We start from the raw sequence: 16,890 nt of genomic DNA, 5'->3' as shown, positions 1-16,890 counted from the left end.
ATAATTTTTAATAAATTTTAGTTGTGTGTTAAAAAAATTTATTATTAGTATTTTTTTTTAAATTATTTACAACATTTTTTTATTTCTCAATTATCCATGCAAATTTTGGGAATTCAAACCTCTTGTTGTAGGAAAGGTTGATTTGTATTATAATTTGTTTGTATTGTGATGAATTCGATTGGGTAATAAAAAATATTTAATTACATGAACTCGGAAAAAAGAAAAGATAAAATATTGCCTTATTTTTTATTTATTGAAATTACTTGTTTTATTTTATTTTTGAAATAATATAAAAATTTCAACGACTTATGAATGGACCTAAAGGCTGAATACCCAACATTTTTTAATATTGTATGTGCCTTTAAGCACGAATTTTATATTTGATTTCATGTTATGTATCTTTCTAAATCACTTTACACTGATATCAGTCTACACTGAAAGCATTTTCCTCCATATTTTCTTCCTCTTGAACTATTCACTCTCTCAAACAAACATATAAAGTAGGCTATTTGAGTTGTTATGTTTTATATTATCAATTATAATAAGTCATGGACTAATTAAAAAAAACAAACAAACTTGAATGCTTAACTTTACTTTTTATTAAAAAGCTAATAAATATGTGTATATATACACAAATTTTGTGCACGAATTTAGATAAGATTAACTGACTATTTCAATCTTTGGTCATTAATAAATACATGCATTTACAATAAAGAACAAAAATATGTTTTTATATGGAATAGTCTAATAATTATGTATTATTAAAAGAAGAAAATAAAAATATTTGAAATATTTAAATTATTAACTAATTAATTTTTATAATGAGATTATTTCAAGTAATTAGGGATATTTTTAACTTAAAAAATAACATTACTTTCACATAATTTTCGTGCATAAACTTATGTTTGGTATGTTTAGTATGTTTGGCAAGTTTAATTTTAATAAAATAATTGTTTGTTTTTAAATATTTATCTTAATAAATTAAAAATAGCAATTATTTTTCTAAAACAATTTGAAGTATGCATCTTATCTCATGATATCGCAACCTTAATAACAAAAAAGCAAGCATGTATAAATAAATAAATATATATATATATATATATTAAAAGATTTTTTTATAAGAAAATGTAAAAATATATTTCAATCATTAAATTTTATTAATAATTATATTTAAAACAAAAATTATTAATCATATAATTTTAATTACCTTGTAATGTTAATTAATCATATTTAATTATATATATATATATATATATATATATAATTTGTTAATACACTATAACTTATTTTTAAGAAAAATATATTAATGTTATTAATTATAATTTCTTTATATATCAAATATGTCAGTTGATAACATACTCTTATTTTCATGATTTTTAATATACGTTCACTTACTTTCTAAAAGAAATATAATAATAAATTATAACTTAAATTTTATTATAATACATCTAAATTATCTTATACAACTTCTTTGTTTTTATCAAATGTGAAATTTTTTTATTCACAATTAACTTTAACATATAACACATTCTTCTTTAGACAAAAGTCTTTCTAACCATCATTCTTTATGCTCATTTCAAATTGTGTTGTTATTATTTCTCTTCAATGAAACATATTACACAACTTCCGCATCGTTAGGAATACTTTTAGTACAAAAATCACTTCACATAAATCCATCGATTCCTATCTTGAACTAATTATTTAGATAAACTTTCTAATTCTAATGTTATTTATTAGAGTATATGAGGAAGCTTAAATGCTGAAAAAATCTTCATAATAGACTACAAGCAATCTTCACATAGTTGTGTGTCAAAGAAGAGTTTATAATTTTATCTATCCAAAAATTATATGTGAGAGAGTTTGCAATTTTATCCGGTGAGTAGTGAAATTTTATTGTAAATTTATGACTATAAGGAAAAAAAAGTATTACACCATGTTAAATTTGTATTTTTTTTTTCAACAAAAAAAGAAGAAGAAGAATCTATTTGCACACTTGCACATTATATATATATTATGTGCAAGCTCATAAGATTCCCACATGTGGGGATTGTTCACCTTGATCTTTCAAAGATTTTGATTTTGGATCTTTCAAAGCTACCATTTTGTCTTGCACGTTAAAAATTTCAAAGAACAATGGAGCACAAGTATTCTATTTTCTTTATCTAATTTCGTGGGACTAAATAATTTTATATTAGATTAAATCCAACAATTTGACTCTAAGTTTGAACTTAAACGACCGCTGCATCATCCGGCGTCAAATCTGTGCTTTTATGATCTCGTATTAGTTAAATCAAGGTCATGCGTGTTGCAATTGCAAATACCTCAAGATTCATAATAGGGTTATAATTTTATTTTCCGTACTTCTCTCTCTTTTTTAATTTTCTATCACATAATTTATTATATTTTTATCTTCTTAATATTTTTCCATTTCTTTTGCCCATTTCAAACTTCATAAAAAAGGTGTTAGGCAAGTATTAACCATTATACGCACACATGCCTGTTTCAAACTGTGGAAACATTTTGACAAAACAAAATGTAAAAACATTAATAACATGATAAATGTAAAATAATTCAATGTACTTTATTAAATATCTTTATAATTTTTATGTAATTAAGTTTTTTCTTAAATATGTTGGTTTTACTTTTAATTGTTTTTTAAAAATATTGGTTAGTCTTCCTAAAACAAGGAAAGAGTAATTAATTTTGGTAGGTAAATTTATATATATATATATATACTTAAAAATAAATATGCAAAGGTCTTTATTTTTATTTTGAAGTATATTCTTGGAATTTAAACTAAGACTCTAAGTTAAGTTGGAAGTTTGAAATCAGTATATATAAATATAAAATTATCACATTCAATACTGTAAATGATATTAATTTTTAGGAATTGAAATAGACTGAAATCAACCACCATGGAAATTAATTGACCTCATCAGATAGATAGAGAAAGGACAACGTGGTTGGGTAAGTATATAAAAGCTGCATATGTAAAAATTAATTATTTTCATATATATAGGCTTAATTAATTAATGCAAAAGTAAGTGCTAGTTGGCATTTTGTGTCTACATATTTTTATTTTTTAAAAAAGAAACTTATAAATTAGTAGCCAGGTAAGGCATCATCAAATCACCCACCGTCGAAGTTGCCACCATTTCTTCTTCACAACCCACACGTTAACATCGGTATATTCACTCTGCATGATTTCCACTTGTCCACATAAAGAAAAAATAATAATCTTCAATGGATTCTCTTCCCCTTTACTAAATCATTCCAATAACCATTACCCACAAAGAGCAACTTGATTCACTGTGTTATTCTCACACTCCAAAGAACAACATACATTAAACTATATAGAAAGAGAGAAAGATGGGAAGAGATCTATGTGGAAGTGGGTTTGTTTCAAGATTCAGAAACTCATGGACCCAAATGGAGAAAACCTTAAACGGTGCCGTTTCAAAGAGCTTTGTTGGGAGGCACTTCAAGTTAGAAGCAAGGAAAAGCTGTTTCACAAAAGAACTTCGTGCTGCCACAGCCACTTTTCTCACCATGGCATACATCATCACTGTCAACGCCACCATCATCACGGCCTCTGGCGGAACCTGCTCCGCCGCCGATTGCTCCGCTCCGGCGGGTCCAGATTGCATGCTGAAGCCTAACGTTGGGTATGAAAGTTGTCTTGCAAAGACCAAGAATGACTTGGTTGTGGCCACTGCAGTATCAGCCATGGTTGCTTCTGTTGCTATGGGCCTTTTGGCCAACCTTCCTTTGGGCCTGGCTCCAGGTATGGGGCCCAATGCTTATTTGGCTTTTAATTTGGTTGGTTATCATGGAACTGGGTCAATCTCATACCAAACTGCTTTGGCTGTGGTTTGTGTTGAGGGCTGTGCTTTTCTTGTAGCCTCTGCTGTTGGGTTAAGGGGTAAGCTTGCTAAGCTCGTTCCTCATTCAGTTAGGCTTGGTTCTGCTGCTGGGATTGGGCTTTTCATTGCCTTTGTGGGCTTGCAGACTAACCTGGGTGTTGGGCTTATTGGGCCTGATCCTTCCAATCTTGTGACCATCACTGCCTGTAAAAGTATAGACCCAGAAACTGGGGCATGTTTGGGTGGGAGAATGCAAAGCCCAAAGTTCTGGCTTGGCCTTGTTGGTTTCCTCATTACAAGCTATGGGTTGATGAAGAATATAAAAGGGAGCATGATTTACGGCATTGTTTTTGTGACTTTGGTGTCTTGGTTTAGGCACACTGAAGTGACTTATTTTCCCGATACCCCACTTGGTGATGCAAACTACAACTATTTCAAGAAAGTGGTTGGTTTTCACAAGATCGAATCCACTGCTGGGGTTCTCGGGTTCAGTGACTTTAACAAGAGGCAGGTTTGGGTGGCCTTGGCTACTTTGTTCTATGTTGATGTCCTTGCTATCACTGGCACTATGTATACCATGGCAGAGATTGGTGGGTTTGTGGATGAAAAAGGAAACTTCGAAGGTGAATATGTGGCTTACATGGTTGATGCAGCTGGCACCATTGTGGGTTCTGCATTGGGTGTTACAACCACAGCAACATTTGTGGAATCTTCTGCTGGATTGAGAGAAGGTGGTCGCACAGGATTAACAGCAGTGATCATTGGGCTGTTCTTCTTTTTCTCATTGTTTTTCACTCCTCTATTGTCTAGTGTTCCTCCTTGGGCTATAGGACCTTCACTGGTGATGGTTGGCGTGATGATGATGAAGGTGGTGAAGGACATAGATTGGAGCAACACAAAGGATGCCGTTCCTGCTTTTGCTACAATGCTTCTCATGCCTCTCACATATTCCATAGCAAATGGGATTATTGGTGGGATTGGCCTCTACGTTGCTCTTAGCCTCTATGACTATGCTGCAAGCACCATAAATTGGTTGAGGAAGATGAGAAGAATGGTGATCAAGGAGCAAAACCAAGTTTCTGCTACCGCAGGTGGTGACTCAACAGTGGAAATTATATGAGGTGTTTTGGGTACTTATAATTTTGGTTATAAAAAATGGATGTATGGTCTTCGTTTTAGAAGCTTTTGTTTGTAGAGTTTAGTTGATGATATATAAGGTTGGTAGTTTAGAGACGTTTGCAGTCACAAGATGAATTGCATTGAGTGTTATCCTACGTATATTTTAGCATAACTGTAGCCTCCTGAGTGGGAACTTGACGCTAGTGAAGTGGTTTGTATTTATTCAAGTTGGAGCTTAGAATTTGTGTGGAAAGCAGGTGTACTAAAAGTTGTTCTCTAGCAGCTCAGTAGAACATTTAGGCTAAATGATTAAAATAATATTTTTTTAAAAACTAATTATCAAAATAAATTAAAACTCAAAGTATTTCTTTGTCTTGAGGCAAATTTTTGTTAACTCAGCACTAGTTTCGTATAAAAGTAAGATGAAATTAATTTTTATTTTTTTTATTTAACTATTTCGTCTAAAAGTGGGACGAAACACTTAATTAGACACGTGTTAATTTCGTATGAAACTGGGACAAAACTTTAGGATGTCGACACGTGTCCATATCTCGTTAAATTCGTCCTAATTTTGGACCAAACCACAGGATGTTGACACGTGGCACAATCTTGTTAATTTTGTCTTGATATTGAACAAAATCATATGTAAATTCGTCTCACTTTTGGACGAAACTACAGGATTATGAAACGTGGCACAATCTTGTTAACTTCGTCTTTATGTTAGATGAAATCATATCTAAATTCGTCTATATTCAAGACGAAATTCATTTGGACCCCTATTTCCTTGCATAATGCTGCCCCCAAATATCTAGCAAAATTTTAGTATATCATGTATGCGGTTGGGATCCAAATTGAAGTGCAGAAGTGTTTGTAAACATTCGAAGACTTGTTCTTCTCCAAGTTAGTAAATTTTGGATATTTTATGAGTTTTTTTGTTATTAATGAATTATTAAAATTATAGAAGTTAGGAGATAGTTAATATTAACTTGTATAATAAATAAAAATGATGTTATATTTGTTGTAAGAATTTATTTTATATATGTGAAATATGTATAAAAACTATTAAAATATTTGTAATATAAAATGATGTAAATGTAGTAATATGTTTGTCTATGTTAATAAAAATTTAATAATTTATTATTTATATATTGATATTTCTTTTTTTCTTTATAAATGTAGGATGAGTGAGATTATTATTATTGTATATTGGAATGGAAAAATTGTTGTTGAAAACGAAGGTGTGACATTTGAAGGTAACAAAAAGATGATAAAGATAAGAAGAGGGATAAGTTTTATGAATTTGAAAAAAAAGATTGATGACAAGTTGAATCTTAGTAATAATCATTCCATATCTAAAATAATTTCTCGTTTTATGGTTGATTCAAGCGCTAAACAATACACTGCATTGGATATATTTAATGATGAAGACATTAATTGTATGATTAGTGCTATCAACAATATAGTATTACAACTGCTATTGAATTATATGTGAAGATTGCATTTGGTGAGAGTTCAAGAGGTGGGTCAAATATATTGAACTTAAGTTTATCAATGTCACTGCTTAACCTTATGGAAATGACGAATATAAATATTACAGAAGGTATAAATTAAACTATCATTTTAATATTTTTTTATTTTTAGTGACTACACATATTGAATAAGTGTATGTATTTTCAAGGATGTGCAAAATTATGCAGTTACGAAGATGAAGATGAAGTCAATAGTAATTATGATGATAATGATGATATTGATGAAGGACATATTCCGTTAGACAGCTTATTGGATACAAATGTAGATAGTGATTTTGATTCAAACTTAAATTTACAACAAGAAAGTGTTGGAGGTAATATTTATAGAAAATATTGATTAAATTATTTTTTTATGGATGAATATTTAGTGTTTATATATATTTGTAGGTGAAATACCTTTTTGGAATATAAGTCCACGCTACAATTATATTAATTGGGACCATCAGATCAAGAAATTGAAGCTAAAAAAATTAGTGATGACAATTCATGGGTTATTGAAGATGCGTTACATGTGGGTTTGTTATTTGAGTCGAAAGAGGAAGTTAAAAATGCCTTAAAATAGCATGCAATGAAAATACATCGAAATTATTCTGTTGTTGAGTCAAAACCAACAAAGTTGTATGTGAGGTGTTTAAACCATAACAATAGTTGTCCTTGGAGAATAAGAGCATTATTGCTTAAAAATGCAACATAGTGGAAAATAACAAGGTGCGGGGGTATTCATACGTGTCTCAACCCAACAATATCTCAAGATCATATGAAACTAGATTCACAATTGATTTGTTCCTGCATCATTGGTAAGTTTTGCAAAAAATCTTATTTCGTGAAGGCTTTTGACAATAAAGGGACTAACCTCTTTTGTTTTTTGTTATGTAGCTATGGTAAATCTTGAACCATCATTTCCTATAAGTTTAATTCAAGAAAGGATGACAAACCAATTTGGATATAAAATTTCATACAAGAAAGCTTGGAAGGCAAAACAAAAGGCGATTGTAAGAATATTTGGTGACTGGGATGAATCATATGCTACCTTGCCAAGATGGTTCGAGTACATGCAATTTCATGCTCCAGGGTTTGTTTATAAGATTGAAACAAAACCATTTGTTGTTGGTCATCATGAGGATAACATATTTAGAGTATTTAGGCGATTATTTTGGTGTTTTCATTAATGTACATTCAACTATTGTAAACCAATTGTTCAGGTAGATGGAACATTTTTGTATGATAAATATCTTCACACATTGTTAATTGCAATAACACAAGATGGGAATAATTGTATCCTACCAATTTCTTTTGCAATTGTTGAAGAAGAGACTTTGTCAGGGTGAGAATGGTTTTTAGCAATAATTCGTGTGCATGTAACAACAAAGTCTGGTTTATGTTTAATATCTGATAGACATCAAAGCATCACAAGTGTTGTTACGAACCCACATATTGAATGGCAACCTCCTAATGCATATTATGTTTATTGCATTCGTCATATAACAAATAATTTTAATCATAAATTCAAGAACATTTATTTGAAAAAATAGTTGACGAAATTAGGTAAGATGACTCTATTTTTTATTTTGGTGTTCTCTTAACTTATGACGAAGTTTCTATTTCAAGTAATGGTTGAATAATTGTTATTTGCAATGTATATACCTTCGAGGATTGTATTCGAAGAGAAGTTGAAAAGATTTATCAATGAATCACCATAAATACAGAGGTGGATCGACAACATATCGAAGGATAAATGGGGTTTGAGTCATGATGCACATGACTACGAATTTGTCAAAGGCTGTTAACATGGTTTTAAAGGGAGCAAGAAACTTACATATAACTGCTCTGGTCAAATGCACTTACGGACGGATGGTTGAATATTTTTTGAAGCGTAGAGAGGACGCTTTGAATGCTTGAATGCTGGTAAGAGGTTTTGTTCAAAACTGTTGCTAAAAATGCAGAAGACATAAGAAGAAGCATCTTCACATCAAGTGAGACGATATGATATAGAAAGAACAAGATTTGAGGTTGAAGAGGTATTCAATCCTATCATGCAAAGGGGTGGAAACAAGTGGACTGTTGTTCTGTGTAGAAGATACTGTGAATGTGGGAGATTTTAGGCATATCGATTTCTATGTTCACATGTAATTGCTGCTTGTGCATCGGTAAGTATTGACTTTTGGCAATATGTTGATGATGTTTACTCTGTACAAAATGTCATCAACGCATATCCATCACAACGGTTCCCCCTGGGAAATGACAGTAATGTGCTTACACGCAGTGAGTGGAAGTTATTTCATGATGAAAAGAGAATAAGAAGTAAAGGAAGACCAAAATCAACTAGAATTAGGAACGAAATGGATTGGGTTGAGTCACAAAGTAGACAAAGATGTAGTAATTGTCATCAAATTGGTCACAATATGCATCAATGTACTTCTATATCGCCTAACCATTAGTATAGAGGCCTTTATGTATGAAATCGTATGGTGTATAATGTTATTTATCATCATGGTTTTTCATGTGTTATTTATCATCATGGTTCTTCGTGTGTTAATTATCAGTATGGTTATATACGAAGTCGAACGGTGAATACATTTAAACGAAGTAAAATAAGTCAGAAACATAAAAATCAATTTTCATTATATATGTACAAGTAGTGGTCTTGGTGTTGTCAAGGTCAATCTTCGTGTGGCTGGTCGGATTGATGTGGAGTCAATATGCACTCCCTAGGTCAATATCTAGCTCCACATTATGGGTTATGACGTACTTCTGCAGGTGAAACATCTAAGGCTGCTTCGAAGTCAGCATTCAAATCAATTCCATGAGTATATAGGGTATCATATGAGGTCCCAGTAGCAAAACTTGAATCTGGTGGTGGTGGTGTTAGTAGATGGATCATAGAGAGGTGTCGTGATGAATGGTGATGGACATGGGATATAACACTCTGTCATAATGAATGGTGATGGAGGGGTCTCTGGTAGATGTTGGGTGGCCTGAGACGAGTGAAAATATGTTGTAGGTGGGGTGACATGCTGTGTGTGGAAGGGAAACTATGATGGAACGTAAAAGACTCTATCAGGTCACTCAGGTATGGGAGGAAGAGACCAGTCGGTCACTTGAACCTCAGTACGTCTATGCTGTAATCCCTTGCCTTCCTTACGCTCCCTAGGTTGACCGACATCTATAACTGGATCCTCAGTATTGCCACTCTGTATCGGAGGGTCGGATGAAGAAATAGGCTCCATAATGCGATTCAGATCATTCTTCAACACTAGCATAGATTGACACAAGTCTCGCATTTTATCAAAGGTGAAATTATCATGGCCATCAGTCATCAAATAGTGAGCTCTCTCAAGACCATCACCCTACAACACAATTTTTTTATGGAAAACAATAGCATTACTCTTGTCATCCAACGTCTAGTGTGAGCTCTATACCATCTCATATACTCAGAGTTAGAATTTAGCTAATCAATCTAGTCATGACCCAATCTCTCCTTCTATCCCAAATGTCTAAGACATCCCTAAGCTTCTCTTGCCAATTCTTTGATGTCTTCCCTCATAGTGTCAAGTCATATAATGCATCTGGCTGACATGGGTCACAAGGTATATATTGGGACATACCAAATTGACGCATTACTCGATCTAGTTGGTGCCACTCACACACCTGAAAACATATCAAAGGCACTACAGCCCTCCACAGTTCCATCCCCTCACGACATATAAGTAGTAACAAATTAATCAATTCAACCGAATATGGTTGTCAAATTATCTGTAAATAACGATAAAATATTAAGGTTAGGTTTCATAAATGATAAAAAATCACAATTTAACTATAATTTCATATCAAATTAGCAAATAAAGGTTTACCTCTTCACGATTAAGCATGTCAAATTTATATCTACAATAAGATATGTCATTCCTCCTTTTTCTATTTCTTTGGTTTGCCAACCACCTGCACAAAAAATTAAGCTAGTGTTAGTACCAAATTTATGTTAATAAAATTAATTTAAAATGAGCCTTAATATTACCTGGTAGCATATGGAAGATGGAGTCGTGTGTAGTGAGGAGATTATCATGAGCTAGAAATGGAAACCTATCCCATGCCCACATGACAAGCAAAGCAGCTAATCCACCTAAACCATGCCGATCAATGTTAGTGGCCATACACAACTCTCTATACAATACTCCAAATACTGCTGACTCCCAACTATATTCACCAGTAACAGCAAAGTCCTCTAGTAGAGGTAAGTACCTTACTGACACTCTACTACTGGAGTGATCACTCAACATAAAACCCACAATCAACTGCAACATGTAAGCCTTAGCAAACTGGGTGATCTGTAAAGGATTCTGTGCATGCATCGCGACATGGGTAAAATATTGGTCTCACCAACTCATTTTCAGGAAGTTACCAACAAAAGCATCACGTGATGGTCTAATCCCTAGACTTTCCTCAACAATATCAACATAATTACCTCCAATAGGTGTTATCACAGGTCTTCCATCAATCCGTAAACCTAACAACACATATATATCCTGCAAAGTGATCATACACTCGCCTTGAGGCAAGTGAAAAGTGTGTGTCTCTAGCCTCCATTTTTCTACTAATGCAATGATCAACAGGAGATCTAATGAAAATTGACATACGTGAGCAATCCCAGTAAATCCCGCAAGCTCCAAATGTGGAAAGATCTCTTGTAGAATACCATCCAAATCAGCCGGAATAAACTGACTCTTCCTAACCTTCAAAATAGGATGTTCTCGACCATCCTAAATATGTTCAGACACGTGAATATTCTGTAAGTGCAATAATAAATAATTCTCTAGTCCTAGATGAATAATCCTATTTTGTCCTGAAGATGAAGACATCTTCAAGAAAACAACATGGTCAAATTTAAACATTAATTATACAACAAAATTAATAACATACATAAACTATAATACAATAATATGTTCTAACATAATCTAATTTTTCAAATACAAAATTTAATTTTAACAATTTTATCATTGTCTCCTAAATAATATCAATTTCAATTATTCACATTCAATTTTAAAAAAATTTGTAAATAAAGTTTCTATTTGCATATATTTTAAGATTTCTCAATTAATTGTATTTTTTTACATTAAAGATCTAAATCAAATCTTAGTCCTAAATATATGAATGACCTTTATAACTGAAATTTATTTTTTTCTTTTATTTTACCATAACTAATTATTTTAAGTTTACTATATATATTTTTCAACTAATGACATAATTTAAAATTACTAACTTATTTATTTTATTAAAAGTTATATTATATTGATAGCATTTTTTATTCTCAAATAATTAGTATCAATCTAAAAATTTTAATTCACTAACTAAAATTGTTATTTCATCATAAATTAAATTAGATATTTAAATTTATTTTTTCTAAAATTTTATTTACATAACTAAATTTTTAATTTCATCATAATTAGTTAATAGTCATTATATAAATAATATTATTTATAATCTTAAATATTTACTAGTATAATTTGAATATAAATTAATATATAGTCAATTATAATACATTTAATTTTTTACTTTTATAATTTTTTTGTAATTATCTATTAATATTTTTTAATCATAAATTGAGTTATCATTTTACAATTTTTAATGTTATTTAATATTAAAAAACAAAATTTTCATCTTCAAATTTATATGTATTCTAAATATCATTTATTATATTATTAATCAACCAATCTTATACAACTATTTTTATTATTATATTCTAAATATTATTCAACAATTTAATCTAATGTATTTAATTTATTTTTATTTGTTTTTAAATTTATACCTCAAATTACTATGATAATTTTACATGTAAAATTTAATTTTTTACAAATTAAGCTTATTTTTATATTTCTAAAAAATTACTAAATTAAATTAAAATTAATTTTTAATCTAAACTAATTTATCAATATTTTTTTAATCAATAAAATTTGAATTATAAATAATTTAAATTACATAAAATAAAAGTTACTTGGTGCAGATTTTTTCGACCAATCATAGTTTTTTCGACGACGGACAACCTCGGTAACGGTGGCAGTTTGTGCAATGTGTGACATGTCTCCACTACCTCCTACCTTTCTTCTCTCCTGTCGCCGATGGCAAAGGTTGAGAGTTTTCCCAACTATCTCAGACTTTATGTCCAAGAACAGTGACAACTAGCAATGGAAACGGACGAAATCACAGATATGTAATGAATTAAGAACAAAACCACTTGCTCACTCAAGAATCACTCAAAAAAAAAAAAATCTTACTGTGTGACAAAACAAAAATGGTCGGAAGGGAGAAGGAGATGAGAATTCGCGCAGCCGTTCACTTCGCCGACACGTGGACCAATAGGAGAATTTTGTCTCTGATTTAGACGAAATTTGGTCCACGTGTATGCGAGGTGGCAAAATAAAATTCAAATATTTTTGGTATTTTTTTTTAATACGGGACATATGTCATTATTTCGGTAATTTCATCCCACTTTTAGACGAAATACTTAAATAAAAAAATAATAATTTTATCTGACTTTTATACGAAACTAGTACTGATTTGGCAAAAATTTACTCCAGACACAAAAAAATAGTTTGAGTTTTAATTTATTTTGGTAATTAGTTTTTAACAAAACATTATTTTAATCATTTAGCCGAACATTTAAAAGAACATTATTCAAAAATATTAAAATACTTAATTTAATAATACTGAATTTAAACATATAAATAATATATATATATATTAAAAAGTATTTACTATATTTTTTTTATCTCTAACATAATATTTCTATATTAAAATATATCACTGTTAAAAATTTTAAACTCAAAGATTGAAGTTTATAAAATCTTAAAATAAAAGGGAGTGGAATATCTGATCCTCAACAGTAGCGTGCGTCAGCTCGTGTGGGCACCATGGTGATTATGGGCAACTGGCATACTAAAACACTTATCATCTTCTACAAACACTACGATACTACTTATTGTCTCCGTAGCATATCATATTATAGAATCATTAACGACTATTATATTCGCTTTGAATGGTTATCACGACTTCAAAATTTGAGCGATCTTATCATGACACATTTAACTGGCCTCTATCCCTTCTACAGCCACTATCACATAAGAAAAGTGAGTGAGTCAGCAATTTTTATAATTTAAAATTTTGGGAAACTAAAGAAAGGAAAGAAAAGGAGAATAAACCGTATTTCGGGAGTCCAAACAAAACGAGAGAGGAGGTGAAAGAAAAAATAGCAAAAGGGAAAACAAAAAATTGCGTTGTGTATCCATCATGAGACTTAATTGTTGTGTATATCATGAGACTTAAGATACACAACGCTCTGCTTTTGGAAACTTTTTGCTTAAATCTGTGTAACTATCTACCTTTAGGATGAATTGGGATGCGTTCACACAAATTTTAGAGATGGAGACTTGCACCGGTTTGATAATGAATACAAATGGATATGGGTTTGCTTTACTTTACCCGAAATCAATTACTCCCATTTTCTTTTGTGTTTTTTATGCTCCACAAAATGTCATTTTCACGTGGCAAATGACTTTCGTATGGTTAGTAAAAAGTAACTTATAGTTTATTTAACTCCTTATATCTTATTGTCTTCCATTTTTGTTTGGATAAATATTTAAAGAAGGCTTTATAGAAAAATATTAAAAATAATTTATTTCTTTAAATTTTAAAAAAGTTAAATAAAAAAATTTCAAAAAAATATAAATTATTTTTAACTTATTGAAAAAAAATTATTATTTTGTATACTAATTTTTTCTCTTATAGGAACTTGAGGAAAAGTTTGCCCAAAGAGAACTTGGGTCAAAATTCTTATAATATTGTTTGATAAACAAAAAAATGAAAGAAAATTGCAGCTTTTGAAAGCTAGAGTTGAAATGCTTAGAAAGTCTTCAAATAACATTTTTGCATAACTATAGCATTGGAACGCGGCAGTGAAGTCAATAGAAAACATCCACTAGAGGCCTTCGGCACTTTGCTACTTTCTATTGGTAAGCAATGCTCCTCATCTCTCTTTTCTTTCTATCCATTTCCCACCCCATTTTTAGGTGAGAATGGATCAATTTTTTCATCAAAAAATAATTTTCAAATAACATAAACAAGCTATATGCGCACCTCATAAGCGAAACTACATAATTTTAATTAGAGGTTTTTTGTTCAAGATTCTTTTCGTGGGTTATTTGACAACGACAATAAGCATAAAACACAAGTATACGAGTGCCAAAAAAAAAAAACCAAACATCACATATGCCCAAAATCAGTTGTGGAGTTGATGTACAGCCAAGATACCAAGAAGTTGCAGTATACGAGTGCCAAAGAAAACCCAACCATCGCATATGCCTAACATCAGTTGCGGACTATATGTACAGCTAAGATACGCTGAGACTTGTTCTCAGGGTCAGGCGCAGCCTCAAAGATACACACATCATCTGGATGAATATTATTAGCTCTGCTAAAATCTAACCATCCATGTGTCAGTATTTTTAACGTTGGTTGTTCATGGTAAAAGACCGGCCACAATCTCCTCAGTGGATCCCAAAGTATCACCACCATCCTCTTTAGGATTACTACCCCCTTTCGAGTCAAAGGCAGGCATGTGGGCAATTTCTGCAATAAACACAAAGCACAAGTGGTCAAAACACAGAGATAGAAGAATAAGCAGCAGTTGCATGTGCATAAAAAGTGATTAGCTAAATGAGAGCCATGCAGCTATCCTAACACTAAGAAATTGTAAACAAAATCTCAATTTGTAAAGCAAAATCAATTTACAGCTTAAATGATATAACAGTGCATAAAGAAAGATCAATCAGGGCTAGTTTAACATCGTACAAGAAAAGGCTTATCATTGGGCACCACACAGGAGAGAGTAGCTGCAGTTTTGAAGTGACTCTCGTTAACTTGATTATGCCTGTGAGAACAGTGACCCAACCCTCCCTTAAGCTTCTTTGGCAACCCTACAATGGCAAGGAAAATTTATCCATGTGATAGAATCTGGTAACGTACGTAAGTACAGAGAAGTCCAAGCAACAAAAAGTAATGAAATTTAAAGTGAGACAATTTAAACACAGAAATGTCGAATCCAACACCTGTTGCTCCCAATTCATCGGGAGTCACAAGCACTTTCTTTCTCTTTTTAGACATCTCGCCTGTAATCAAAATAGTTAATTGGTTAATTCAGGTAAATCAAGGCTAGTTTAACATCGTACAAGAAAAGGGTTATCATTGGGCACCACACAGGAGAGAGTAGCTGCAGTTTTGAAGTGACTCTCGTTAACTTGATTATGCCTGTGAGAACAGTGACCCAACCCTCCCTTAAGCTTCTTTGGCAACCCTACAATGGCAAGGAAAATTTATCCATGAGATAGAATCTGGTAACGTACGTAAGTACAGAGAAGTCCAACCACCAAAAAGTAATGAAATTTAAAGTGAGACAACTTAAACACAGAAATGTTGAATCCAACACCTGTTGCTCCCAATTCATCGGGAGTCACAAGCACTTTCTTTCTCTTTTTAGACATCTCGCCTGTAATCAAAATAGTTAATTGGTTAATTCAGGTAAATCAAGGCGCTCCTTCGAGAAAATAAACATAAACAGAAAACCTGTTAATGTATATTACAGCAGACAAGTGCATGCAATCACCATTAATGAGAATTAAAGTGAGTAACAATTTCCACAGAAGTGGAAGAAAATAAGACACCTTTCGCATGCAATTTATCCACGGAACAGTGCAGTTTGGGAGCCATGTCCACAGGCACTTTCTTCATTTCACCTGTATTCACAATAACTGATTAATTGACTCAGGAAAATAAAAGAGCTCATCTGAAAAAATAAACTGAGAGGATGCACCACTGTGAATACGAGCCAATGCAAAGTAAAATAATAAAAAACTGAATATAGGAAAATGTTACACAAATTACAAAAGATAAACCTAAAAGCCTGAAGCCCTACAAGCGTGTAAAACAAATTTAGTATTATTTACTTATACAGTATTTATCAGATCCCACGAGTCCATAACAAATTTAAGGTCTCCGGAAATGAAAACAAAGCTACTCTGTTAACTGCAGTACCTAATCCCTCAGCAAATTGGCACTCTTGAGTTTCCCTCTTGGACATGGTGGCTTTTATCTCACATAGAGAATTATTTCTTCCAGATATTTCAAGTTCAGATGCATCTAAGGCAGCTCTTGTACCCAATATCCCTTCAAACATAGGATCTTTATTGCATACAGTTGCATCATTTTGATATTTTAGGGACCCATAATCAACATCAGAGAGTTCTGAATCTCTGTTTGCAGTTTTCTTAGTCCCATCAGGACCACAGCTCTGGTCAGTGTCATCTCTTTCTTTGTCTTCAAATTTTAGGCTTGTC

At 31.7% G+C, this 16,890-nt stretch overlaps 1 protein-coding gene across 1 annotated transcript; it reads left to right on the top strand.

The window, feature by feature from the left end:
* Positions 1–3,369: 3,369 nt before the first annotated feature.
* On the top strand, positions 3,370–4,983 carry LOC113867625 (adenine/guanine permease AZG2). The gene has a single exon (XM_027503033.1). It carries the CDS (start codon positions 3,370–3,372, stop codon positions 4,981–4,983), a length of 1,614 nt encoding a protein of 537 aa, XP_027358834.1.
* Positions 4,984–16,890: the final 11,907 nt, after the last annotated feature.

This window comes from Abrus precatorius, unplaced genomic scaffold, assembly GCF_003935025.1.
Source record: "Abrus precatorius isolate BTA unplaced genomic scaffold, Abrus_2018 Scaffold10, whole genome shotgun sequence".
Lineage (NCBI taxonomy): Eukaryota > Viridiplantae > Streptophyta > Magnoliopsida > Fabales > Fabaceae > Abrus > Abrus precatorius.
Note: the sequence above shows the minus strand (reverse complement) of the source record. Positions and strands in the feature narration are given on the sequence as shown.

Bases quoted from the DNA above. Each gene is read 5' to 3' on its own strand.
- LOC113867625 (XM_027503033.1), top strand. From the start codon at position 3,370: ATGGGAAGAGATCTATGTGGAAGTGGGTTTGTTTCAAGATTCAGAAAC.